Here is a 27,860-nt window from a genome sequence, read left to right as displayed (position 1 = left end):
GGCTTAACATCTTTTAGCCTATCTGTAGAGGATATCAGAGGGCAAAGTTTCTGTCATGAAATAGGACTAATCAACTTAGTTGAATTTGTATTTAAAGCAAGGTTAAACTGCATTAAGACCGTTTTTGAAAGAGTTGTCAGATGTATTTTTCAACCTGCAGCCAGAGAAGCTTCTGAAGTTGGAGGCCAGAAGGTCTTTGTATGGTTCTTCCATCTGTAATATCAAAGACAAGAAGGCTTCGTAGAGGATGTAAGTATATAACTCCACGCATTGATTAGTCCAATTGAGGCTAGTTACTCTGAGTAAAATGTACACATACAAAATAAAAGGACATCTTTATCTTAAAGGAAATGCTTAGGTGTATGTGTACACTTTATTAGCTCTATTACTAACAATATGTGAGCTAATAAATTCCTACTTAACTGAAGTTCCTAACGAGTACAGATGATATACCACTCCTGCCAAATAAACCCTGCCTGGTCTTAGTTTTTGGAGTTTTTTAAGTGAAAGTAAAATGAAGTGTATTTAAGATAAAGTCAGTTCAAAGTTGTGTGTAAATTTACTGTTGTTTTATTATCTTCAAATAGATTAAGTGCCTACCTCTATGTGTTACTGCTGTATATTTACTATACATTATTATTTCAATGGCCCCCTATTGCTGCAGATATCTATATTCCAAAAATTGTCATGATGTATGAACCATGAAATGTCAGAGTAGAAAATTTCAGGAAAACATTGGGGAACAATCAATGATAATCATGAAATAAAATCTATATTGATATTCCTTAATTCGTTCTTTAAGACTACCTAAAATACCTACTATTCAGTTCTGTTATATGAGTACGGATAGAATTTCACTTTAGTCTCTACAGATTTTTATATAATGGACTTTGCTTCACAATCTTTTGAAGAAAGCGAACATAATTTATACAAACTGTAGTTGCACATAAATTATGTTGAGTCCAGTAGAAATTACATAATTTCGACTTATTTAATGATGACAAAGGTTTACCTTTTTCGTTACAATATTTGTAATTGTGCCTAGAAGCTGACATTTCAAGAAGGCGTGGATGGATCTAATGAAAATGAGCTTCCAGAGTAAAAAGAAATAAGAAGTGAGAGCAGCCAGCACATAACCCACTGTCTTCAGTGCTTTCCAGGGTATGTGCTGTGGTGAAATGCAGTTAGAAAAGTACTAAAGCTTATGCCTTTAGGAAAAGTGAAATACATTTTAGTGGCACTGCCAAATGCTTCAGTATGAACTGTCTTTCTAAAGTTCTCCTCTGTCCTTGGCAGAGATGGGTAGGGGAGCAAGATATGGAGAGACCCAGGAGAAGGCCTGTTTGGGTTGTGCTCAGAGCAGAGTTGGAGGAGATGGGCTACAAAGACCTCTCCAAAACATAAGTAGGAGGAATTACTTTGGAGTTGTTGGGGTACTGCCTAAGAGAAGGCCAAGAAAACTCAGAGGCAGCCAGGCCTGAATTGTAAAAATTGCTCTCATTTTAATTTGAGAATTTACATGTGTTTGTCTTACATTTATTTATCCCAGAACTGTGGAAACATTTAATTCTACTGATCTATATTTCGCACACAAAAACTTACCAGATATAGCAGTTACTGAAAAGTTATTTCATTTTAGTGTATGTAATCAGAAAGCATGCATCATAAATATTCTAAAATACAATTGCTCAAATCCAGGATTTTCTAAACTCAAATTGCACTGATTTTAATGAGTGATCACAGTATAGCCAATAACAGACGAATATAATAAAATTGGCACCTGGCTCCTGGGCATGGGAAATCATTCTGTGAATATCTGCTGATTTGGCAAGGGCTTTAGTTCATGAAGTTCATGTCTTACTACTACTGCCCTAATCAGTTGAGACAGAATTAGCACTAGGTAAATCGTCTATGTGCTGCCTGGAGGGGTTTGTTGAGGGTAAGAGTCTGAAGACAGAGATTAAGGAGTCCTCATCCTCCTAATGTGCTGGGCATCCAGGATTAGAGCTCTGGGTCAGAGAAATCCAGCCTGAATGCAGACCTAAGCACCACTGCACTCCCTCACTTTGGGATTACCAGACACGCTCTGCACTGAAAATTTATATTCCAGTCTGCACTTTTACTGGAGCATTTCATCTGCTACTGCAAAGTGACCTTAGTTTACAATTTTTCCACGTGTGTTTAAAATAGAAAGGGGTGCCCTGAAAATATGAAAGTTCACATTTAAAGACTCATGCTTGATCATATGACTCAGTACCCTCAAAACAATGGTTTTAAGGCAACACAAATTTGGAGTTTCAAGTATCTACCTGACTGATGAAGTGAAAGATCAGATCAACCTTAGAACGTTGCCTTAAAAGTATTCTGATTTTATTTGCTACAAAATTATATTTTGGGTAGTGCAACTATTCTGTATGATACTATAATGGTGGATAAATGCCATTCTACATTTGTCAGAACCATAGAATGTCCAACACCAAGAGTGAATCCACACGTAAACTATGAATTTTGGGTGGCAATGATGCGTCAGTGTAGCTTAACTGATTGTAACAAATGTACACTCTGATGCAGGATGTTGATAGTGGGGAAGCTATGCATGTGTATTTTGGAGGAGGATATGAAAACTCTCTGTACTGTCCACTCTATTTTGCTGTGAACCTAAAACTTCTCTGAAAAATGAAAGTTAAAACTATGTAATTTGAGGTACGTGCATGATAACAGACACAAAAGAAACTAGGCCATCCTTTTCTTTAAGGAAAATTCGGGCATCAATCTATATGATAGTGATAAGTAAATAAGTACTAGTTCGTAAGTACAAGGATTAAAAGAAACTAGGGAAGCCAAGTGGAGGCCAAAACTGTAACACACAGGAGCTGCTGATGCCAATGACTCATCGTCCTGTCCAGGGACTTCCATGACATGTGGACATTTCTGCAGGCACTCGGAATAGCTTGTGTTTTAGATTAAAATTTGGTGGATTGATTAAAAAACAATGAACCACCCCCATGGCATTGTAAAAAGAAAGCAAGCCAGACCCAGGAACCATAGAATCAAGAACAGATGTGGTACCAAGGATAGCTTTGATGGTACATTAGATAACACTTGTCCTTTCCCATTGGCCAAATAACACTGAGTTCTCCCACTTATTTCACATAATTTGTGACTAATGGTAAAAAAAAAAAAAAAAAAAAAAAATCCTGCTGTTTTGTTGCAGACAATGGACCCTACAGAGCCTTATATAGATATGTCTAAGCCTGGCAAACCTGGTATTTCAGAAGAAAGGCATTTGTGCCAATTAACTAGTGGAATGACATTAGAAGGCTGCCATGTTGCCTCAATAGCACTAGTCACTGTTGCTGCCCTACCTTACATCTTGGCCTCCTTCTGAGTTCACCTGCAACCATGGAAGTCATTTCCCATCTGAAGCACCTGCATCTCCCTGTTTCTCAGTCTGAAGGTTTTGTCCTGCACCACAGGAGCTTGTTGTGTCTAGCTCAAGCATAATCCATATGCAAAGGAGAACTGTGCCCTCAACCAGTGGCCAACAGAAGTTGATGGGCCAACTCTTTGTCCTTCATGGGGACAATTCTGAGATGTGTACCATAGGTTTCTCAGAGGGCTCCCAGCAGGGTTGAGGACCAGTTGCCCACAGTGAAAACCCACACATTAATTCACTCACCCTTTATTGACTTTTCCCTTCCTGGTCTTGCTTTTCTACTCCCTCACACGGGTTTCCTGGGATTACCTCCCAAATGAGCTACTGTACTTAAGTTATTGTCTTAGGGCCTCCTTTGGGGATTCCAAAGTAAGACAATCTCATCTCCTTTTGGTGATTCATCTCCACGGCTTTTCCCAAAGGTAACATGTATGAGGAAGAGAGGTGGTGAACCTCTAAGCAATTCTTGCTCCTCTCTTTCTTCCTTTTTCCTTCTCCTTCTTCCTGACTTGTCTCAGACATCACATAGGATACAAGCTGAGCCATATATATATGTAATTTTTTTTTTTTTTTTTTTTTTTTTTTTTTTTAAGACAGAGTCTCCCTCTGTCGCCTAGGCTGGGGTGCAGTGATGCGATCTTGGCTCACCGCAACCTCTGCCTCCTGAGTTCAAGTAATTCCCCTGCCTCAGCCTCCCGAGTAGCTGGGACTGCAGGCGCCACCCCTGGCTAATTTTTGTATTTTTAGTAGAGACGGGGTTTTACCATGTTGGCCAGGCTGGTCTCGAACTCCTGATCTCAGATGATCCACCCACCTCGGCCTCCCAAAGTGCTAGGATTACAGGCGTGAGCCACTGCGCCCAGCCTGAGCCTATATTTTTAAAAATAGCCTTATTGAGGAAAATTTGATATAAAAGAACTGCACATATTTAATGTGTACAATTTGATGAGTTTTGTCATATGCATAATCCATGAAGCCATCACTTAATCAAGGTAACAGACATAGCCAACACTTCCTAAAGTTTTCTTGTGTCCCTTTGTTTTTGTTTGTTTGATTTTGTGGTAAGAATACTCAACATGAAATTTACCCTCTTAACAAATTTTGACATTCACAATGGATGAACCCGAAGGACATTATGCTAAGTGAAAAAGCCAGTCACAGCAGGACAATACTGCATGCTTCTTCTTCTTTGAGGTGTCTAAAATAGTACAACTCATAGAAGCAGAAAATATTATAGTGGTTGCCAGAGGCTAGGGGGTGATGGAAATGAAGAATTGTTGTCCAATGGGTAAAGTTTCTTTTATGCTAGACAAGTAAGTTCTAGATAACTGCTGTACAAAATAGAGCCTATAGGCCAGGCGTGGTGGCTCACACGTCTCATCTCAGCGCTATGGGAGGCTGAAGTGGGTGGATCACTTGAGGTCAGGAGTTTGAGACCAGCCCGGCCAACATGGCGAAACCCCGTTTCTACTAAAAATACAAAAATTTAGCCGAGTGTGGTGGTACGTGCCTGTAATCTCAGCTACTGGGGAGGCTAAGGCAGGAGAATTGCTTGAACCCGGGAGGCAGAGGTTGCAGTGAGACAGGATCATGTGATTGCACTCCAGCCTGGGCGAAAGAGCGAGACTTTGTCTCAAAAAACAAAACAAAACACAAAATACAGACTGTAACATCAAAAATTCTATCTCACTCAAACTTCTGCTAGTTTGAGTGAGATGACACAAATCAAAGTTCAATAATTTTTCAAAATGCAACATCAAGAGATGTCCCCCGCTGTTCTATTGTAAATGGGCTACAGGGAAGAAGGTGGCTGTGCACCGAATCCCACGGGGAGTACCTGAGATTTCAAGTTGCGGGCCAGGGTCCTCGCCAGAGTTGTGAGCCCGGCCCACCTCTGGCCCAGCCTGTGTTCTCTGCTGGCATCCTCCGTGGCTTACAGGCACCTAGCAGAGATTTTTATTCTAATCCTGATTGTGCCATGCTAACTAAACTCTCTGAGACCACTATCAGAGAGGAAAGTATACTGACCTCATAGAAATACAGTGAAAATAAATGGAGATAAAAAACTTTAATATGTATGTATGAATGGCAAAAGCCGATGTTAGGTGGTCCCTGTACTTGGATTTCCAATTTGATCAGTGGGGTTAGGTCTGAAGAAGAAGCTAATAAAGTGATTGTATATTTAAATACCATTATATTTTTAGTATTTGAACCATGTGAATGAATTAACCTCTATTTTAAAAATTAAATCAAACACACAATTAGATCAAATACACACAAGGAAAGAAAGGTCACTACTTTGAAAAGCAGAACATTTTCTTCCTAATATCTTTTTCTTCAAACATAGTTGCAGGTATCTCAGATTTTAAAAAAACAATAAGAAAACCCAATTATTGGCCGGGCGCGGTGGCTCACTCCTGTAATCCCAGCACTTTGGGAGGCCGAGGCAGACAGATCACGAGGTCAGGAGATGGACCATCCTGGCTAACATGGTGAAACCCCATCTCTACTAAAAATACAAAAAAATGAGCCGGGCATGGTGGTGGGCGCCTGTAGTCCCAGCTACTCAGGAGACTGAGGCAGGAGAATGGCCTGAACCTGGGAGATGGAGCTTGCAGTGAGCGGAGATCTCGCCACTGCACTCCAGCCTGGGTGACAGAGCGAGGCTCCGTCTCAAAAAACAACAACAACAACAACAATTTATTTATTTTTCATTTTTCATTTTCATAGGTACATAGGTGTATATATTTATGGGGACACATGAGATATTTTAATATGGGAATACAGTACATAATAACCACATCAAGGTAAATGGTGTATCCATCACCTCAAGTATTTATCATTTCTTTGTGTTACAAACAATCCAATTATACTTAGTTATTTTTATTTTTTCTTTGTTTATTTATTTTTGAGATGGAGTCTTTCTCTGTCACTCAGGCTGGAGTGCAGTGGTGTGATCTCAGCTCACTGCAACCTCCATTTCCCAGATTCAAGCAATTCTCCTGCCTCCGCCTCCCAAGTAGCTGGGATTACAGGTGCCTGCCACCATGCCCGGCTAATTTTTGTATTTTTAGTAGAGACAGGGTCTCACCATGTTGGCCAGGCTGGTCTTGAACTCCTGACCTCAAATGATCCACCCACCTCAGCCTCCCAAAATGCCGGGATTACAGGCATGAGCCACCGCACCCGGCCCTATAATATTTTTGAATGTACAATACATTATTGTTTACTGTAATCATCCTGTTGTGTTATCAAATGCTAGATCTTATTCATTCTATCTAACTATATTTTTGTACCCATTAACCATCCTCCCTTCCTCCTCCCACCCCACTACCTTTCCCAGGTAATCATTGTTCTACTGTCTGTCTCAGAGCTCTCAGATTTTTTAAAAAGTGGGAGTTGAGAATGAAGGAGAAGCTTAAATGACCTGTTTAACTAGTACTTGTTTTTATATTTAAAATCATTCAAAGATATTAAAGAACAAGAAATGTCAGGAAAAATGTTATCCCTTTAAAAGTAGTGCTTTTTTCTGATCACTAGTTTCTGAAGGTAAAGCATATGAATATTTGCATTTATGTAGATTTGGCTATAATTTGGTCACTCGTTCTAATTAAATACAGTCCCATGCACTCTGTATCCATTCTAATTAGATATATTTTTAGACATTAAAAATATTCTCCTCCCTCCTTTTCTAGTGTTAAATCTTATCAACTAAATAGGAATATTTTTCCAAAGATTGAACATTGGGAGAATTTATGCATTTGTACCTCTGGAAATGTAAGAATCAAAGTAAGTTTGTATCTCTGGAAAAGTAAGAATCAAAGTAAGAAAGGAAGTTGGGGCCAGTCACGGTGGCTCACACCTGTAATCCCAGCACTTTGGGAGGCTGAGGCGGGTGGATCACCCGTAGTCAGGAGTTCAAGACCAGCCTGGCCAACATAGTGAAACCACATCTCTACTAAAAATACAAAATTAGCTGGACATGGTGGCACACGCCTGTAATCCCAGCTACTCCAGAGGCTGAGGAAGGAGAATCGCTTGAACCCCAGAGGCGGAGGTTGCAGTGAGACAAGATTGCACCATTGCACTCCAGCCTGGGCAAAAATTGAAACTCCATCTCAAAAAAAAAAAAAGGACATTGATATTTTTGGAATCTTGCAAGGCTGGTTTAATTTTATCATTGCTTGCAGTTTGGTATGGTATTACCTGTGAACCCTGCAACAAATTCCAAGGGCATACTGATAAAACACTGAGTTTTACAAGTATATGTGGGGTTTTTGTGTAACTAAAAGCTTGGTGTAGCTAGTCTTCCCAAGTGTTGTGAAAATACAAAAGGCTTTTGTTGTGTTCAAGAAGAATTCAAACAGTTCACAAAAGGTAGAGTTATTTGTTGAAGTGTCTATCCGGTTCTTTTTAGAACTCCACCAGTGGCGAGACATATTGATGACAAACTCGGTGATGGCTGTGAACCCTTTATTGACACCAACAGGGCAGCAGACGATCCCACTGATTCCCTCACCATTTGGGCCTCCAACTGTGGACAGGTATTTCTCTTCAACGTCATAGTTTGATCAAAGAACAACCTGGACAATCATTAAGTTTTGGAATGATGTTAAGTCCAGTGCTGTTTTATTGCCTGATGTTATTTGAGTGAACTGTGGTGCAGTAATTCAAGTCAAGACACCCTGCTGGCCTCACCTTCAGGATATCTGCTGTCATTTCTCCTCTGAGGCCCGCTTGACCTACTCACTCAGCAAATAACTAATGAGCACTCACTATGTGACAGGCATTGTGCAAACACTGGAGTATTAGTCTTCTAGGGCTGCCATAATAAAATACTGCAGACGGCCGGGCACAGTGGCTCACGCCTGTAATCACAGCACTTTGGGAGGTCGAGGTGGGCAGATTAGATATCAGGAGTTCGAGACCAGCCTGACCAACATGGAGAAACCCCATCTCTACTAAAAATACAAAAAATTAGCCGGACATGGTGACGCAGGCCTGTAATTCCAGCTACTCGGGAGGCTGAGGCAGGAGAATCGCTTGAACCCAAGAGGTGGAGGTTGTGGTGAGCTGATATCATGCCATTGCACTCCAGCCTGGGCAACAAAAGCAAAACTCCGTCTCAAAATAAATAAAATAAATACATACATAAATAAAAATAATAAAGTACTACAGACTGGATGGTCTAAACAACCGAACTTTATTTCTTGGTTCTGGAACTGGGAGTCCAAGATCAAGGTGCTGCAGGGTTGGTGTCTGGTGAGGTCTCTCTTTCTGGCTTACAGGCAGACACCTGCTCACTGTATCCTCACATAGCCCTTCCTAGTGTGCATTTGCAGAAAGGGATCCCTGGTATCTCTTGTTCTTAAAAGGACACTAGTACTGTTGGATTAGGGTCCCACCTTTATAGTATCCTTTAATCAAAATTACCTCCTTGAAGGCCCTATTCCAAGTACAGTCACGTTAGTGGTTAAGGCTTCAACATGCTAATTTTTTGGAGGGGAGGGGAAACAAGTCCATAACAACTGGGTACCCTGGATTTCCTGTGAAGAAACAATTCTTTCTTTTCAATAAAAAGTAAATTATAAGTATTTGGGTTGTACATTCTGGAAATAACCTAACTTCCCCCCCGCTTTTTTTAAGAATATTTTGACATTCAGGAGAGAAAGCAGAACTCATTATTTATTCTTGTTTATGGAGTGTGAACAATAAAGTGGAACTTCTAGAGACCACTGAAGTTTAGAAAAATAAATTGTCCACCCAGGTACTCAAACATTGATCCCAGATGGTAAACCCAACCAAAAGTATGTCCATTAAATGAGAAAAGAATTTGGGGTCAGAGTAGATCGTTGGTCATGAAAAATCAGAGAGCAGTGTTGACTTACTTAAATCTTTTTTTCCAGACATCCCTAAAACTTTCCTTTCCTGCTTTCTCGTTTTGTTGTCAGCTGGGTCAATCCTGCATCAGTAGAGTACTTCCCGATCTTTCCACCATATTTCTCCATAAACTCATAAAGACTCCAGGACTTTTGTGTTTCATTTTGGGATGAGATGATAGAATCCCATACGGCAATAGCAAAATCTCATTGTCTCAGCCATGGAAATTGTGTACTCCGACCTCATTTTACCTATTTTATTTTATATCTTTTTGTTCTCAGAGATGTACTGCCTTCCACTGTAGCTCCAACTGACCCAAGACAGTTTTGCATTCCTTCCCAATTTGGATCCTCTGTTCTACCAAACACAAATATGCCAAATGTGTTGTCCAGTCGGATCTACCCAGGTATGAGCAACAGAAGTTTGGCTGTCATCTGTGGAGTCATTTTGAACTGGATGGATGCATTAAGTTTGCCATCGTTTTACTGCTAAATTTTGGAGGCAGGACTGTGTGGTGGTTGTGTCTGTAGTGTCTGTAGTCACCACCTAGGTTCAGATCATGGTATTACCACTGTGTGACCAAATGTAAGCTGCTTAACTCCTCTAAGTGTCAATTTATTCATGAATAACATGAAGAACTGCAGTATTACTATTTGTCTTATCTTACACTTGAGGAACTGATAAAGTTATGAGGAGATTAGATCTGAGAATTAATGGGGCTTAAGGCAGTTTACATGGGCCTGACTGTCATAGTGAGAATTTGGCTTTTATTCTGAGTGAAAACGGAAGCCGTCAAGGGGTTTGAGCAAAAGAGCAACACGGTCTGACTGAAATGTTACCAGAATAATTCTGGCTTCTGAGATGGGGACAAACCTGATGGGATCAGAGTTCTGGGAATAAACTGATGGGAATTAGCAGGCTATTAGAATAGCTAAAAGATTATGACGGCTTGGTCATGGATGGTGGCAGTAGGAATAATAAGAAGTGATTAAATTCTGTAATTATTTTGATTGTAGAAACAACAGGATTTTCTCACAGTGTATGTGGAAGGTGGAAGAAAGAGATACTAAGAATGATATCAAAAATTTTGGTGTGAGTAGTTGGAAAGATGGAGTTGCTACTCATTGAGTTGAGGAAGATTGTGGAAAGAACAGAGTTGTTGGGGAGAGAGAGATATCAGAGGCTCAGCCTGCTCATATTACATCTGAGATGCCTAATAGACACTCAAGCGGAGAGGTCAGGAAGGCAGCTGAAGTGCAGGGAGAACTTCTGAGGACAACTTGGGGATATAATTTTGGAAGTAATCAGCATATATGAGGCTAGATAAGATCACCTACGGAGAGAGTGTAGATAGAAGAGTCAAAAGGAGCATCTCTGGACCCACTAACAGAGTCCAGAGATGAGGAAGAGCAAGCATGAGAGAAGTAAAACAAGCGAGGGGAACCAGTGAGATAGCAAGAAACCCAGGAGAGCATGGTGGCCTGGAGGCCACGGGAAGGAAGTGTGGAATGATTACATCAAGCTAATTACTATATGCCTTATCTCATATATTTATCACCTTTTTTGTTGTTATTGTTTGTTTGAGATGAAGTTTTGCCCTTGTTGCCCAGGCTGGAGTGCAATGGCACAATCTTGGCTCACTGCAACCTCCACCTCCCTGGTTCAAGCGATTCTCCTGCCTCAGCCTCCCAAGTAGCTGGGATTACAGGCGTGTGCCACCACGCCCAGCTAATTTTTGTATTATTAGTAGAGACAGGGTTTCACCCTGTTGGCCATGCTGGTCTGGAACTCCTGACCTCAAGTGAGCCACCTGCCTTGACCTCCCAAAGCGCTGGGGTTACAGGTGTGAGCCACGAAGCCCGGCCATATTTAACACTTTTTGTGGTCAGAAGATTTACAGTCATTTTACACTGGACTATTTTAAGGAGAGAGTGAGCAACTGTGTCAAGTGTGCCATTTGCAGAGCAAGTAAGATGAAAACAGAATATATCATTAGATTTAGTGCTATGTGGAGGTCATCAGAGATTTTGATATGAGCAATTTCAGTAGAGTCGTGTTGGTGAAAACATGACTTGTGACGGCTCAGGAGAGACTAGGAGGTGAGAATTTCCTCACAATGTTGAAGCTCAAACTGGTGTATCTTCTCTCCCTGCAAAACTATATTCATAAGCTTATGCTTATCCCTGCTCCACAATTCCAACACCTCTTAATAGATGGGAGCAATGCGAAGGGAAAGCCTGACACAAAAAGAAATAGGATTCATGCATGCCTGGGTCAGTGAAGAGACTGGCCTGCCTGGATTTGAGCTTGTTTCTACCACAGGTCACAAATCCATTTAACTGCAACGAGAGCAAGCATCCAAGCAAGGGCCAGATCTGGAACTGGGCCCACCCAGTGAATTGGTTCAAGGACCAAAGGAGACAGTCCAACAGCAGATCCTGGATGGAAGCCACCTGGCAGCAATCACCCAGTAATCTGTGGCCCATGATTACAGACAGCAGGCCAATAGGCTAGTAAAACAGCTGCACTGCAGGCCCAGCATGGTGGCTCATGCCTATAATCCTAGCACTTTGGGAGGCCAAGGCGGGCAGATCATGAGGTCAGAAGTTTGAGACCAGCCTGGTCAACATGGTGAAACCCCGTCTGCACTAAAAATACGAAAATGAGCCGGGTGAGGTGTCACATGCCTGTAATCCCAGCTACTTGGGAGACTGAGGCAGGAGAATCACTTGAACCCGCGAGGAGGAGGTTGCAGTGAGCCAAGGCCGTGCCATTGCACTCTAGCCTAGACTTAGGTCAGGTCTCCCACCTCAAGGCTGAAGTGTAAGAGAGAGCAAGGGCAAGATAAGGCCTCAGTCCTACAAAAACTGAGCTACTAAGTAAGTTAGCAAAATAGAAACTAAGACAGGGATCTGTTTACAAAACAGGGATGTTAGGTAGCAGTAATTATGCAACTGAACTAACATTAAGTTTGATGTTGCCTATTTGGGAAAGAGAAAGGATAGGAGGAGGTTTCTTGAGACCAGATCTCAGAGGGTTCTAAAATCCAGGCAGTTAGTATTGTGCTGTCTAGACTGGACTTCTTGCACAGACTTTCTCTGTGTCCATGGGCAGTATGCCACGAATTGGTAGCTTCATGCCAGCTGTCTAAAAGAGAGTATCTCGAAGTCATTGAACTACAAAAAAACTAGAGCTTTATGGTTCGAAGGATTCCTGGTGATCACTTCATCTAACTCCTAGATTTTACAGATAACAAAGAACCTCATTTTTAAAAAAGATCTAGTATGATTTCTTTCAAGATAGATTATTAGTAGAAATTTAATGAGCTCTACTGGCTTGGTGGAAAGAAAGTATAAAAACTTGTTTCTGGCTGGGTGCAGTGGCTCACATCTGTAATCCCAGCACTTTGGGAGGCCGAGGTGGGCGGATCATGAGGTCAGGAGATCAAGACCAGCCTGGCCAACATGGTGAAACTCCGTTTCTACTAAAAATACAAAAATTAGCTGGGTGTGGTGGCACATGCCTGTAATCCCAGCTACTCGGGAGGCTGAGGCAGGAGAATCACTTGAACCTAGGAGGTGGAGGTTTTAGTGAGCTGAGATTGCACTACTGCACTTCAGCCTGGATAACAGAGCAAGACTCTGTCTCAAAAAAAAAAAAGAAAAAAAAAGATTGTAAATCTTCTGACCACAAAAGGTGATAAATATTTGAGGTGAGGCATATGGTAATTAGCTTTATTTAATCATTCCACAATGTATACATACATCAAAACATCACGTTGTACCCAAAAAATACATATACTTTTAAAAGACCAAAAGAGGCACAGATCACGAGATTCACAAATAACTTCATCTTTTTCCTATTAAAGTATGGCAGGAAAATACCACCAGTCATGAGACCAACAATTAAAGAACAAAAAATTATCTGGTATTTATCGTGCTATCACCAACGTGACACTAAGATACCGAACAGCAATGATCTGATACCATTTCCAAAACTCTGTGCAATTGCGGGTTTGTTTGTTTTTTTCAGATACTGTTTTACATTGTTATATTTTATTTTATTATTTTCAAATGCATGTTTTTAATTTATTTGTGGGGTGGGATGGTGGTTTTCTTTTTTAAGGTTGGGGCATTTTACCACCTGAATCCATAAAGGCAGTGGCCAGAAGGAATGAAATGATTCAGAGGCATCATACTGCCAGGTAATTTGGCAATGTTGTTTTATTTATTCTCTATTCATTCATTTGCTCATTTATTCACTTGTTATAGTCATATAACAAATGAATAGATGAATATATATAACAAATAAATACACATACACAAATTACTTACATAAAGTATTTCAGGCAGATTACAAAAAGAAACATAGTCTGCTCTGCCTAAGGAGGAGCCATTATCTATTCCTTTACCTTCTTAATAAACTTGCTTTCACTTAAAAAAAAAAAAGAGAAAGAAACGAATACAAACATGCATGCAGGTTGGTTAAGGATAAAAGCAAGATTAGAAATCACAGCCGGGCACAGTAACTCAGGTCTGTAATCCCAGAACTTTGGGAGGCCAAGGTGGGTGGATCATGAGGTCAGGAGTTCAAGACCAGCCTGGCCAAGACGGTGAAACACCATCTCTACTAAAAATACAAAAAAATTAGCCAGGCCTGGTAGCAGGTGCCTGTAATCCCAGCTACTCAGGAGGCTGAGGCAGAGAATTGCTTGAACCTGGGAGGCGGAGGTAGCAGTAGGCCGAGATTGCGCCACTGCGCTCCAGCTTGGGCAACAGAGCAAGACTCTGTCTCAAAAAAAAAAAAAAGAAGTCACATAGTGAAGCTAACAGTAGTATTAGTACACAGATTGCAATAGACTCTCAGTGTCCCATAATTAAAATGCCTACAACTCCTCTGAAATTCATATTGGCATTACTGTCTTAAATGACTTCAATCTTGCACAAAGATAGGAGCCAAGTTTGCCAACCTGACTTCAGATTATGCCATCAGAGCTCAGACAACCCCAAGTCAGTCCAACAGTGGCCTTCAGCTGTAGTGCCCAGGAGAAAGAAAAGTATAACAATGAATAGGGTATGGCCCCAGGGTAAGAGAAAGCTGAGAGTCAACTTTCTCATCGCTGAACCAAAAGGGGTCCAGTTGAGGACCAAAAAGCAAAGTGAAGTAAGCAAAACCACCGAGCCTTTCCATCCCCTCTTCCCCAGCCACTTGCATTTATTTATTAATATTGAGACTTGCATTGTCTAATTGTCTTTCTTGAGTCTCACTAAGATTATTTTGCAGGGGTTGAAAACCTCTTCCCGGTACATTAGGTTTTTTGAGGATTAATCCCTGCCAAGGAACTAGCTGTGCTGCGTAAGCTCCATCCCTGCTAAATTTGCCTTATCTGATTAGAGGTAACACTCTAAAGACTGGCCTTTGGACTTCCATTGTGAGACTCAGACAAAGCTTCCGATCTTACCCAAAACTCTCCTTCCCAGTGGCCTTGTGGGGGATTCATATTTCCACCAAACAAACTTCAGATGAACAGTGTAAGGACTGTTTTAGGGAAGGCAAGGGGTCATTAAAATTACATTTACAATGGTGTTCTTGGGCTGTATAAATATATTGTTTTGTTTTTAGGACAGAAATGGAAATGTATGCTATTTACCAGCAAAGGAGAATGGAAAAAATTAATCCCAAGGGACTGGCAGGCCTAGGGATACCCTTCCTCTATGGCACCGGCGTCCCAGCTGCCCCAACTCCCTACCATGGCAGGAGCATGCTCCCTGCCAGTGACCTGCATTTTCACAGAAGCACCCTCAGGAACCTTCAGGGAAACCCCATGCTAGTGGCAACCGCACCACACTTTGAGGAGAGCTGGGGGCAGAGATGTCGTCGACTCAGGAAAAGTACAGGGAATCAAAAAGCTCCAGACAGTGATGCTGAGAGTTCCAAAAGTCAAGCAGAGGAAAAAATCCTAGGTCAGACTCATGCAGTTCCCTATGAAGAGGATCATTATGCAAAAGACCCAGAAATCGAGGCATCCAGCAACCAGAAGTCAAGTGAAGCGAATGAAACACCAACGACAGCTCTTGACAACGCCTGTGGAGAGCCCGAGCCCACCCATAGGAAACCCTGGGGGTCTCACACCATTACCCTGAAAGCAAAGACCTGGGATGATGGGAAAGAGGAGGCTTCAGAGCAGATTTTTGCAACCTGTGATGAAAAGAATGGGGTTTGCCCTCCAGTTCCTCGACCGTCTCTGCCAGGTGGGTGTCCAGGGGCCAATGGCAGATCCTCATTAACTACAGGTTGCCAAGTCCGTAGGTTACTACATAATAAACTGTAACCATCCTGCCTCTTTTTATCTTTCTTTTTCTTAATCCTGCTTGGAATTACCTTTTCTTAGCATCATTTTATTCCATCAGTGCTAATAAGCCATATCAATGAAACTAGCCTCTGTTTATATTTCGCTATATAGAGAATTTTCAACAAAGGCTGGGAAGGTAAATATCTTGGGAAACATAATAGAATTTTAATTTAAGATTTCAATGTAATTTAGTGTTCATTTCTTCAACACAAAGCAGAGAGGCTTCTTGCTTCAAAGTGTGAATTCTACCTCCCCAGTATTTAAGTATAGGAAAAAAACAGGCAATTAAGCAGAAATATTACCTTTCAGTGTCCAATACTGTTGATACTTTCAAATTTAAAAATACTAATGCACTTCATGCCAGAAACACACACTGAATAGTTTTCTAGAACTCTTTTAGATAAAAAATATTTGAAGACACAGGGATTGTGAAGGGTATGTAATACAGCCACCATACCAACTGCTTCCCTACAAAGTGTTAATTTTCCATTTTGATGAAAGTGTAGCTAAATTCTCGTCTCATCTTGAGACCATGATAATCACCTATCACAAAAACATAGTAACATTAATCTGGAGAATAGAATCCATGGGGCATTTCTGTTGGAATCTGAGAGAAGCTGGTGCAAACCCGAACTATTTGAAGTATTACTTACAACAAATGCTATCAGTAAAGATCTTTTCAGAGAAAGAAAAGAAAGGAGGCAGCTGAAACTTTTAGAAAACATCTCCTAGTAACTCTTAATATCTTGTAAGGAGTTTGCAAATTGAGACCACTCTGGGGTGATAGAATACAAGGAAATTCATGTAACTATACATAAACCTGTATGTATTTTATGCCACAATTTCTTTCCATTTTAAAGGAACACATGCACTGGTTACAATTGGGGGGAATCTTTCTTTGGATGAAGATATTCAGAAGTGGACCGTGGATGATGTGCACAGCTTCATTAGCAGCCTTCCAGGTTGTTCAGACTACGCTCAGGTGACTTAATGCTTAAGTATTTCCATGCAAGCAAAACAGTTTGAAAATATCTTTCCTGCATAATGAATTAGGTCAAACTTGCACTGTGCCTCCAGAAAGGATTCCTGCTAATCTCTCTTTTGTGTGCCAGTGTCTACCCTGGGACAGGTCTCAGATTGGTGGAACTTGGGTCATACACCCACACCCCAGCATCAGGGGAGGCTGGGAAAGCCATCGTCTGTCTTTAGCTTCTTTCCTACCAAGACTCCTAAGAAGTAGGAATTCTCCCAAAGTTAGAAGAAGGTTCAGAAGCTGAACATCCAAAAAGAAGGGGAAATAACGACTACATTTCCCACTTATCCATACAGCAAACATTTTTTGAGCACAGACTTTTGGGTGAGAAGTTTAGGTTACTCACTGTAAGTAACAGGAATATATACTTCATTCTAAAAAGAACAAGAAGGCAATATCTGAAAAGTAGGAAATTCATTATTTTAAATTCTGTATTTATTCTGGAACAATATATAAAAATGTATACAACATATTCAATCTGGTGTGAAATACCATTTTAAAAAACTATAACAAAGTATCAGGGCAGTTAGAAACAAAAAAGTAGCCTCACTAGTATTGAAAAATTGATGACAAAAGTCATAGGTTGATAAAATTTTGACGTTTATGTCAATGCTACATTTTCATGCGTATAGTTTACTTCTTTGAGTTATTTAATAATACAATTTGAAGCAATAAAATGCCTACTAAATCTAGTATCATTATCTTTGGTTTGCATGTTAAAGGAAAAGCAAGCAAGAAAAGGACATTAAGGTTTAACTACATCATAATGAACTCATACTAGAGCTGATTGTTTTCCAGGTCTGTTTTGTGAAATGTTTGTCTACAGTGAGATGCTGTTAACTCTTTTTCTTTTTATTATTATTTTTTTAATTCCGTTTATGGACTTATGGAAAAGCTATATAAAGTAGTTACTAAGAGTATAGCTTCTGAAGCCAGAAAGTACAAATTCAAATCCTGGCTTTTCTGTTTTCTGGCTGTGTGGCCTAGGACAAGTTGCCTCTCTTCTCTGTGCCTCAGTTGTTTTATCTGTAAAATGAAGATAATCATAATAATACATTTTCAGAGGATTTTTGCGAGCATCAGAGTGCATGGCACCTTGTAAGTATTCAATAAACACGAATTTCTTCATTACACCCAAGAGAGGGCCAAACTTCAAGTTACTTCTGAGGCAAGTTGTCTTCTTCAAGTCACCCATTTTTGTCTTTCGTGTAACCTGATAAAAAGTTTTTGGCCTACTCTCCCCTGTTCAGTGGTTATAACCTTATTTTTTTAAATTAGTCATTAGTCATGGGTAAGCCACTTTAAAAATTTATCTATACCACTTCAAGTGCCGTGTCAACCACAGGTTCAGTTAAGTTGTTAAATTCTGATAACAACCAGAAGAGCAACCCCTTATTTAATAAGCATGTAATTGCTGAGATCTGGCACATTGAATTTGAACGCTGATTATTCTTAGTGATCCATAGTCAGAAAAGTGCAATTTATAATAATAGCTCTTGCAATAAATAATATTACATGCTTTTCATAGTTTAAAATCCCAAATGTCCCCTGTGGGTACACAGAAGTCACATAAACATGAGTACTCCAAACTCGCTCTGCTGACTCATTATCTCTCACTGACAGGATGTCAGCACCCTCTTCCCCACCCCAAGAAGTGGTACCAATTATCCCTAGATATGTCTCAAATTTGTTTAGGATCAAGTTCTGCTTCAGTTTCACCATTAAAGTATACTCCCTACAAGTGACAGCAGGTGGCATCAACTGAAAGACGTTACTGCTCTGCTGTGCCTGCCCCGCCCCCCCACCGGCTATGCTCTGTGACGTTATTTTATACAGAAATGGGGGGATGCCCTCTGGATGCAACAGCCCTGAAGCAGCACTGCTTGTACCCCACTCTCACAAGGACCCTTGCCTAAAATGTCCCATCAGGTGTTACTCATGCCCCCCGCCCCTTTTTTTTTTTTTTTGAGACCGAGTCTTGCTGTCGCCCAGACTGGAGTGCAATGGTGTGATCTCCACTCACCGCAACCTCCGCCTCCTGGGTTCAAGCGATTCTCCCGCCTCAGCCTCCCGAGTAGCTGGGACTACAGACACACACCACCACCACGCCCGGCTGATTTTTTGTATTTTTAGTAGAGACAGGGTTTCATCATGTTGGCCAGGCTGGTCTCAAACTCCTGACCTCATGATCCACCCACCTCGGCCTCCCAAAGTGCTGGGATTACAGGCATGAACCACCACGCCCAGTCCCATAGCCCCTTTCTTTAAATGAGTTGGACCAAGGTGCTGGGATTAGCTGGCATTAAACCCACTGTCCCCCAGCTATCCTCTTACTCCCCACCTCTGCCTTAGATGCCTACTCAGCAAGCTCTCACCACTCACCTCCTGTAAGTAGAAAAAGCAGGAAAAAAAACAACTAAAACCCAAAGCCCTGAGTGCAAATGAACTCTTTTAAATAGGTGTAGAGAGAGGATTGGTGGCTCAGCTGTTAAGGAACATTTAGGAGACCCTGCAACATATTTCGTTCCAAGTAAATGTCTAGTTCAGAGGACTCAGCAGATAAAATATCCTCTCTCTAAAAAGAACTGAAGTTACTGAAAATATATGCACATTTATATCATACACATGGCCCAAACTGCTCTGATGAGAAAGAAAGGGGTACATCTGAGTGACAGGGACATGTCTGTGTCCTCGCCCCAGGCCCTGAGTACATCCACCATGGCTGAGGGTTAGGTCCTCACATATTTCAGTCCCTGGCTGCCAACCTACCTCTGCTTGAAAATTTACCCATGTGGTTCCTCCTTTGGATGCTCACAAATTGTCAGGTGCATACCACCACACCCAGCTAATGTTTTTTTTAAAGAGATGGGGGTCTACTATGTTGCCCAGGCTTGTCTCAAACTCCTGGGCTCCAGTGATCCTCCAGCCTTAGCCTCCCAAGTAACTGAGATTACAGGTGTGAGCCACTGCACTTGGCTCTTTAATTTACATTAGCCATTTTCTATAATTTGCTTAATTAAAATAGGAAAAGAAATAATTACTTAATGCAGTTTGTGGGAGATGGCTGGTTCAGTGCTGAGAGAGGGGGCCAGGGAATGGTGGGGCCTGCAGAGGTGGCAGCAGTGGCTGGGGTGATCAGCGCAGCCTGGGGCTGCCCCTCCTTGGGGGCCATGCTGCTTTGCACTGCATGGGCAGCCACGAGCGAGCCTAGGGCCCAACAGGAACTGTGGAAGGTGCATCCACAAATGGACCAATGTGTATAATGATGGAATCTCCTTACTAACCATTACCACCGGCTCTCCTTGACAAGTGAGTCAGAGAGTGGGTCGGGGAGAATAAAAGAGGTCAACATGAAGCTAAAGCAGCGAATCACGCTGTTAGCAATTCTCCTTGTCATCTTTATCTTCACCAAAGTTTTCCTGATTGACAACTTAGATACATCAGCTGCCAAGGGGCGTTTCACCACTTGATCACCTGAGGACTTTTCACCGAATGAGGGCTGGCTTGCAGATGGAGCTGTCACCCAAGTTGGACCACACCTTGCAGTCTTCCTGGGAGATTGCAGCCCAGTGGGTGGATCCCCAGGAAGTGTACTGTGAAGAGACACCAGAGCTGGGGGCAATCATGCATGCCACAGCCACCAAGCAAATTATTAAAGCTGATGTGAGTATAAAGGGACACAGTTGAAAGGCTTACTGATCCTCGAAAGGGAACAGAAAGTTGTTTTCAAACCTAAGTAGTATAGCCAAGCCTATGTAGTGGAAGGGAACTATATGCCGGTTATGATAGACACAGTGCGAAGGCAGCGGCCTTTCACTTGGACAGGATTGTGGTTGTCCCAGAGCCCTGTTGATGGTGGGCAGATTTGTTCATCTTCAGACAGAGATGAAACCTGTTCCTATGGAGCAGCCGTTGAGCCCCTTCCGAACTGTAGGAAACAATACTTGTTTTTATGGGAAGTGTTATTACTGCTGAGAAACAGAACCAGCTTGTGCTGATGGAGGCACAATGGAAAAATCTGTCACACTTTGGCTTCCAGATGTGTGCCCTCTCTAGAAACACCAACATCCGTGGGCCAGGACTTATCGAAAAGGCAAGCCAGATGGGAGTATGATGAGAGCTACTGTGAGGCTGTGAAGAAAACGTCCCTTTAGACTCTGGCCTGTGCCTCTTGGGCACCATTAACACAGCTGTCTTTGATTACCTGATTGACAATGCTGACTGCCATTACTATAAGAACTTTCAAGATAATGAGGGTGCTAGTATGCTCATCCTTCTTGATAACAACAAAAGCTTTGGGAACCCCTTGCTGGATGAAAGAAGCATTCTTGCCTCTCTCTCTCAGTGTGGCATCACTCAGGTTTCTACCTGGAACAGAAGGAACTACCTAAAGAATGGTGTGCTGAAGTCTGCTTTAAAATCTGCCATGGCCCATGACCCCCTCTCCCCAGTGCTCTCTGATCCTCATCTGGACGCCATGGACCAGTGGCTCCTGAGTGTCCTGGCCACTGTGGAGCAGTGCACTGACCAGTTTGGGATGGACGCTGTACGGTGGAAGACACAATGCCTTTCTCCCACTTGTAATTCTCAACACAAAATAAGTGAAACTTCTTTTTACAAAGATAGAGAAGTAGCACAATCAATTCCAAATGGTGTGAGATGGATTGGAAATGGTGCCAGCAGTAAGTTCTGGTGACAGGGGACAGGGTGGCCTTAGATGTCTTTGGTGTTTTCTGTAGTAGAAACTAAAGCAAAGACCACAAGTTTCAGAGCATGGAGATGTTCCTGCTGAATCACCTTCTGAATTCCTCAGCAGTTGCCCATTCTAGCAATAGGCATCATAGTTGGTCAGTCTTAATTCCCAGGCCAAAGGACAATCAGAGGTGTGACATTTGCATAGATGAATACTGGGATTGGCTCTGGAGAGTATGTTTTGAGTTGGACGTTTCAGTCCTTTCTCCACACTGGTGCATTTTGTGGAAAATAATTATATACATACATATAGTTTGTAAATGACTAAAATCTATTAGAACACAAGGTTCCCAGTACAGGAGCTTTCCAAGAAGATTCTACTTTTCAGGTGGTCCTGAGTCATGCCCTCTGAGGCTTGGAGCACAATGGAAACAAGGCCTATGGGGTTCCTCTTCTTGTGGCACTCATAGTCCAGAAGAGGGCACCAGTGAGTGATCTCACATCCATACGAGTGCGTTGTCAAAAGCGGGTACAGAGCATGGGGGGATCACACACGAGGGACTCACGGCCTCCTAAAGGAAGAGGCTCTAAAGTGAGACCTGAAAGTCAAGAGGAGAGGTGAGGCGGGAGGGAGGTAAAGGAGGAATTTCCAGGTGAGGGCCAGAAGCCAGAGAAAACTTTAATATGGTTGGGACTCTGAGAGTAGTTCTCAGTGCTACAGAGGGCCAGGGCCAAGGTGGGAGAGGTGAGGACAGCAAGACAAGACTGGAGAGGTAGACAGGGCCAGGTCACAGAGCCCTGAAGACCCAGTGAAGGATTGTGACTTTATCCCGGAGGTAGTCAGGTTTTAAGTAGGTAGCAGCATGATTAGCTTTATATTGCAGAAAGGTCATTCAGGTTGCTTTTATGAAAACAAGTTGAAGAGGACAAGACAGAGGGGAAGCCTCTTCCGATGAGCAATAATGGAGCTGTATCTAGGGTGGGAGCAGTGGGGGCAGGCAGATAAGAACACAACCTGAGGAGGCAGGGCAAGATGGCCAAATCCACACACACAAAACACCTTCATAAGAACGAAAAATCAGGTGAGCGATCACAGTACCTGGTTGTTGTTGTTGTTTTGAGACGGGGTCTCGCTCTGTCGCCCAGGCTGGAGTGCAGTGGTGCGATCTTGGCTCACTGCAAGCTCCGCCTCCTGGGTTCACACCATTCTCCTGCCTCAGCCTCCCAAGTAGCTGGGACTACAAATGCCCGCCACCACACCCGGCTAATTTTTGTACATTTAGTAGAGACTGGGTTTCACCATGTTGGCCAGGCTGGTCTCGAACTCCTGACTTCAAGTGATCCACCGAACTCGGACTCCCAAAGTGCTAGGATTACAGGCATGAGCCACTGCACCCAGCCCACAGTACCTGGTTTTAACTTCATGTCACTGAAAGAGACACTGAAGGGAGTAAGAAAGATAGTCTTGAATTGCCCACACCACCCCTCTGCCATCCCCCAGAAGTGGCCACGTGGTATGGAGAGAGAATATGTGCTTTTGTGGGTGGGAGAACGGAGTAATTGTGGGATTCTGCATTGGAACTCAGTGCTGCCCTGTCACAGCACAACGAAAACTATGTAAGAGGCCAAATTGGCACGACTTAGCTTCTGAGTTAAAGATACAAGTTAGGGAGCCTTCAGCATATACAGCCTGTTACTGAAGCCGAGTGAAGCTGAAATGAACCAGGAAGACCAAAGGGGACCTGAGTCAGAAGGCTAAGAAACCCTAAACTATGAAAATGGACAAAGAAAAAGGAGCTGGCAAAGGTGACCTTGAAGGAGAGAACAGGGGTACCCAGGAGGGAGCAGCCTAATGACAGAAAGGAAGAGCACTGTTCATGAAGGCACAGTCAACAATGTCAGATGCAGCCAGGAACTTCAGAAATAGAACAACTGCAAAATGACTGCATGTTTGGTACGACAGAGGCACCAGGAAGCCTGAGGAAAGCAGGCTTAATGGAATGGCTGGGGCAGAGCTCAGATTCCCTGAGACTGCAGAATGACTGGAAAATGAGAATGTGAAAGCAGGGAGCATCGAAACCCTTTGGAGAAATCTGGCTGTGAAGGGAGTAAGAGACATGAGACAGTATTTGGAAATGGAGTTTGAGTATTTTCATTATTTTTGTTTGTTTAATGATGGTGGAGACTCATTTAAATGCCAGTGAGAAAGAGCCAGCAGAAGAGGAGAGACTGAAGAGAAAAGGGGATTATCTATCCCCTCTGGAAGTGGGAGGGGTGAGGACCCACAGTATATGTGGAGAGATCTCCTTTAAATGGTGGAGAGACCTCTCTTCCATTGTATCATGACAGTGGGAGAAAATAAAGGTTTTTGGTTCATTGGTCAGAATTAGAGGGAGTTCTTATCTACTGGTTTTTGTTTTTGTTTTGTTTTGTTTTTAGTTAGGACGCGCTATGATCTAGTGAAAATGAGGGAGGGCTCTGCCTGCAAAGTCTAAAGTTTGCGGAGGGTGGAGCTAGCTTGAAGTAGAAGGGAGAGAAAGCTCAATAGTGAATATAGAAGGATTTCCAGGCAAGTTGAAGTTGAAGATCATGAAATTACGGTCCTATCAATCTGCCTAGATTTTGTATCCCTTTATCTGCCTGGAATCTTTGTTCACCAGCAGCCTTCCTGGCTTTCGGAGGAAGGACGGCATGCGAAGTCCACTGCAATGTCAGGACGAACAGACCTGCTGGAAAAGTCTGCCAGGGAAAGCTCTCAGCAGCATTTCCCTCTCCTGCCTTTACCATGCATCTAAGGCATGGCCAGCAGATACCACAGCTGTAAATGTGAGAGATGAAATTTATCCGTGACAGGTTTTACCCACATTCCTTTACTTAGAGCATTTACTCATTCATTCATTTATCCAGCAATATTTATTGTACATCTTCTTACCATATGCCAGCCTCTGTATTAGGGTTACATTGGTCAATGAGACATGGACCTGGCCCTCAAATAATCACTATTCCTGGTTGGAACTGAGTTTTATAAACAGATAATTACAGTTGATTCCAAGGGTTATTAAAGAGCACAAGCAATGTGCTACTGAGCACAGAAAAGAGAGCAACTAAAAAAAGGTTTTACAAATTTTTCTGTCATCCTCAAGCAGTCTTAATGTTTTCTCCAAAACTACAATACCTAGGTGGCAAAAGAACTTTTTAAAAAAAAAAGACATTCAGAAAAAGTTAACACCTTTTGTATTTATGAAGGTATTTAAGGATCATGCAATTGATGGAGAAACTTTGCCATTACTCACAGAAGAGCATCTTCGAGGAACTATGGGATTAAAGCTAGGGCCAGCACTAAAAATTCAATCACAGGTATGGTGATTTTATATAACTATGTATTAATGGCATGAAGCTTAATACAAATATGTTACTTTTATCATGTTGTAATATAAATAATACTTCACTTCTTTATTAAGTTGTTTTCCCTCTGTGGTTGAGGACATAATAGAAGTGAGGGACCCTGAAAACATTGGATGGGATGGTGGTACACATTCCTAGATATAACTGGGAAGATGATAAGCAAGGATGCACTGGTAAGTGTTTAACAAGTAGTTCTCTTAAAAAACAAAATGAGCCCCAATTTGTAGTATCTGCAATTTCTGTGGTGTCAATTACTCCCACCATGGCTGACAAACTCCTAATGTCACTGAATACTGTCATCCTCCAAGGAATCATCATCTCACTTGGGAGTGCTGCCCTCCTCGCTCCGGGCCCATGACACTTGGGGGTGACTATCCTGAAATGGGGAGAGACGCACAGCAGCGCCCCACTTTAGAGTATTTCTACCAGATACAGTCTCAGATGTAATAGGTGTAAATAGCGTCAGGAGTAGAAGTAATAATAATAGTAAAAATTAGGTAAAAACAATTAAAAAGTGATGAGTCTTACATGTATTACTTTTGTTGAGCATAATTTATTTAATGTGATGCTTTGACTTAATTTGTAATAATGATGTATTTAACAACTGGCTTGCAAACTTCCTAAACATTTAATAATTGGCTCTTGTGAGCTAGCCAACCCCAGCACACCACTTCTCACCACCTCCACCACTCCATCCTGGTCTCAGGCACCATCATCTCTCATTGGATGACTGTATTGGCCTTCTTTTTTTTTCATTTTAATTTTAAGTTATGGGGTACATGTGCAGGTTTGTTCCATAGGTAAAAGTGTGCCATGGTGGTTTGCTGCACCTATCAACTCATCACCTAGGTATTAAGCCCAGCATGCATTAGCTATTTATCCTGATGCTCTCCCTCCCCACGTCCCATCCCTTGACAGGCCCCAGTGTGTGTTGTTCCCCTCCCTGTGTCCATGTGTTCTCATTGTTCAGCTCCCACTTTTAAGTGAGAACTTGCGGTGTTTGGTTTTCTGTTCCTGCATTAGTTTACTGAGGATAATGGCTTCCGGCTCCATCCATGTCCCTGCAAAAGACATGATCTTGTTCCGTTTTATGGCTGCATAGTATTCCATGGTGTATATGTACCACATTTTCTTTATCCAGTCTATCACTGATGGGCATTTGGGTTGGTTCCATGTCTTTGCTATTGTGAATAGTGCTGCAGTGAACATATGTGTGCATGTATCTTTGTAATAGAATGATTTATATTCCTTTGGGTAAATACCCAGTAATGGGACTGCTGGATCAAATGGTATTTCTGGTTCTAAATCTTCGAGAAATTGTGCATTCTCTTCTAACTGCTCTCCTTGCTTCTCCCCTTGCCTACCCAGAGTTGATTCACAAAGCAGTAAAAAGTGGTCCTTTTAATATATAAAATGGATCGTGTCACTCTTCTGCTCAAGATTCTAAAATAGCTCCCCATTGCCTTCAGAGCCAAAGCCAAAGACCTATGTCATTTGTGCTCCTCCTCACATGCCACCACTGTTACCATCCTGACCTCGCCATCCACTTTTCTCCCCCTCAGTAATTCCACTATTGCTCAGCTGCCCCTGGTTAGAGCCACCTTGATACCCTGTTTTACATCTGTAAATACTATGATTCTGAGAGAAAGAAAAAGCCCACCACATCCTACAATTGTGACCTCCCCAAACTATATATTAATAGATGCTCCATGCCTGAAATTACCTCAGCCTCTCTGACATGTGTGTTGAATGCTGAGTTAATGAAAAAAGTTCATAGAATTAATTACTATAATTATTTTGTCTTAAAAGGTATCTCAGCATGTGGGAAGTATGTTCTACAAGAAAACTCTTTCATTTCCTGTAAGACAAGCATTTGATCAACCAGCAGATACATCCCCTCTTTTGGATTCTAATTCCTGGAGTGATACAATGAGCATTTTTTGTCCCCAGGATACAATAATTCCTAAAGGAATTGAGCGAGATAGTATGAGAAACTAAAAGCTCTCAAGGAGGAAGAATAGTCTTAGCCAGTTTTCCAACGAGCCTAGGATATTACAAGGGATGTGTGAGGATTTCCCAGGACTGGATGGAGAACGAGGAGAGAAACTCAGCCTTCCTGGAGCTGTCACGGAGGAGACTTGCCCAAGGGGCCTCCCTGTCAGGGCTGAATGACTCCAGCACCAAATGACTGGAGATGCATCCTTAGGAGCAAATGCTAATGAAGGGGAGATTTGCAAACATCAAGAAAGCTGCAGATGGATGTTTCCCTGAAGAAATCTCTGAAGAAACCAAAAGAGCTGAAACTGAAAAAAGAGCTCCCTCCCTTTCTTCACTCATTTTCCATTCCCAAACCCTGAGAGAGATAAAGGCAACCACAAAGAGGCAGAAGAGAACAGGGAGAAGTACAGAACAGAAATGGAGAAGCTGACCACGGCTCCAACTTTGCTCAATCCAGATTTCTAGCCTGAAGCAGGTACAATCTAGGGAAGGGGAGAAGCTTTAACCTCAGATTTTCGAGTTTTGGCCAGGTGTAGTGGCTCACGCCTGTAGTCCCATCACTTTGGGAGGCCAAGGCAGGCAGATGATGAGGTCAGAAGATCAAGACCAGCTTGGCCAACATGGTGAAACCCCGTCTCTACTAAAAATACAAAAAAAAAATTAGCTAGGCATGGTGGCGCGTGAATGTAGTTCCGGCTACTCGGGAGGCTGAGGCAGGAGAATTGCTTGAACCCGGGAAGCGGAGGCTACAGTAAGCTGAGATCGTGCCACTGCACTCCAGCCTGGGCGACAGAGCAGGACTCCATCTCAAAAAAATAAAAAATCAAAAATCGAGTCTGACTATTACTCAGGACTAGGTATTTTATTTATGAAATAAAACTATGTTATGACTGAAAGTGACTGGAGGACTGCTTATTATCTGAGAGGGCGGTGAAAAGTCATAGTACCCACTTGAGATTTCATCCAAGGGGTGGGGAAGAGTTATCTCTACCAAGCAGGTTTGAGCTGGCAAGGTGGAGTGCTCTCTGCTCACACCCTGTGGAATCCCACGTGTTCAACTTGAT

General features: G+C 42.2%; 1 protein-coding gene and 1 pseudogene across 2 annotated transcripts; both read left to right on the top strand.

Moving 5' to 3' along the window:
* On the top strand, nt 1–27,456 carry SAMD7 (sterile alpha motif domain containing 7). Of its 2 annotated transcripts, none has more exons than XM_025377026.1 (9): nt 1–249; nt 3,784–3,858; nt 7,854–7,980; nt 9,598–9,722; nt 13,442–13,520; nt 14,939–15,567; nt 16,529–16,650; nt 24,640–24,750; nt 26,608–27,456. In XM_025377026.1, exons 3-9 carry the CDS (start codon nt 7,880–7,882, stop codon nt 26,794–26,796), a joined length of 1,356 nt encoding a protein of 451 aa, XP_025232811.1. In that variant the 5' UTR covers nt 1–249; nt 3,784–3,858; nt 7,854–7,879; the 3' UTR covers nt 26,797–27,456. The 2 variants fall into 2 exon arrangements, with proteins under 2 accessions (XP_025232811.1, XP_025232812.1); XM_025377027.1 differs by having other exon boundaries at nt 3,784–3,883.
* Nucleotides 20,052–21,285, top strand: LOC112619147 (annotated as a pseudogene).
* Nucleotides 27,457–27,860: the final 404 nt, after the last annotated feature.

Source organism: Theropithecus gelada, chromosome 2, assembly GCF_003255815.1.
Source record: "Theropithecus gelada isolate Dixy chromosome 2, Tgel_1.0, whole genome shotgun sequence".
NCBI classification, from domain to species: domain Eukaryota; kingdom Metazoa; phylum Chordata; class Mammalia; order Primates; family Cercopithecidae; genus Theropithecus; species Theropithecus gelada.
This window is presented reverse-complemented; position numbering and strand designations above follow the sequence as displayed.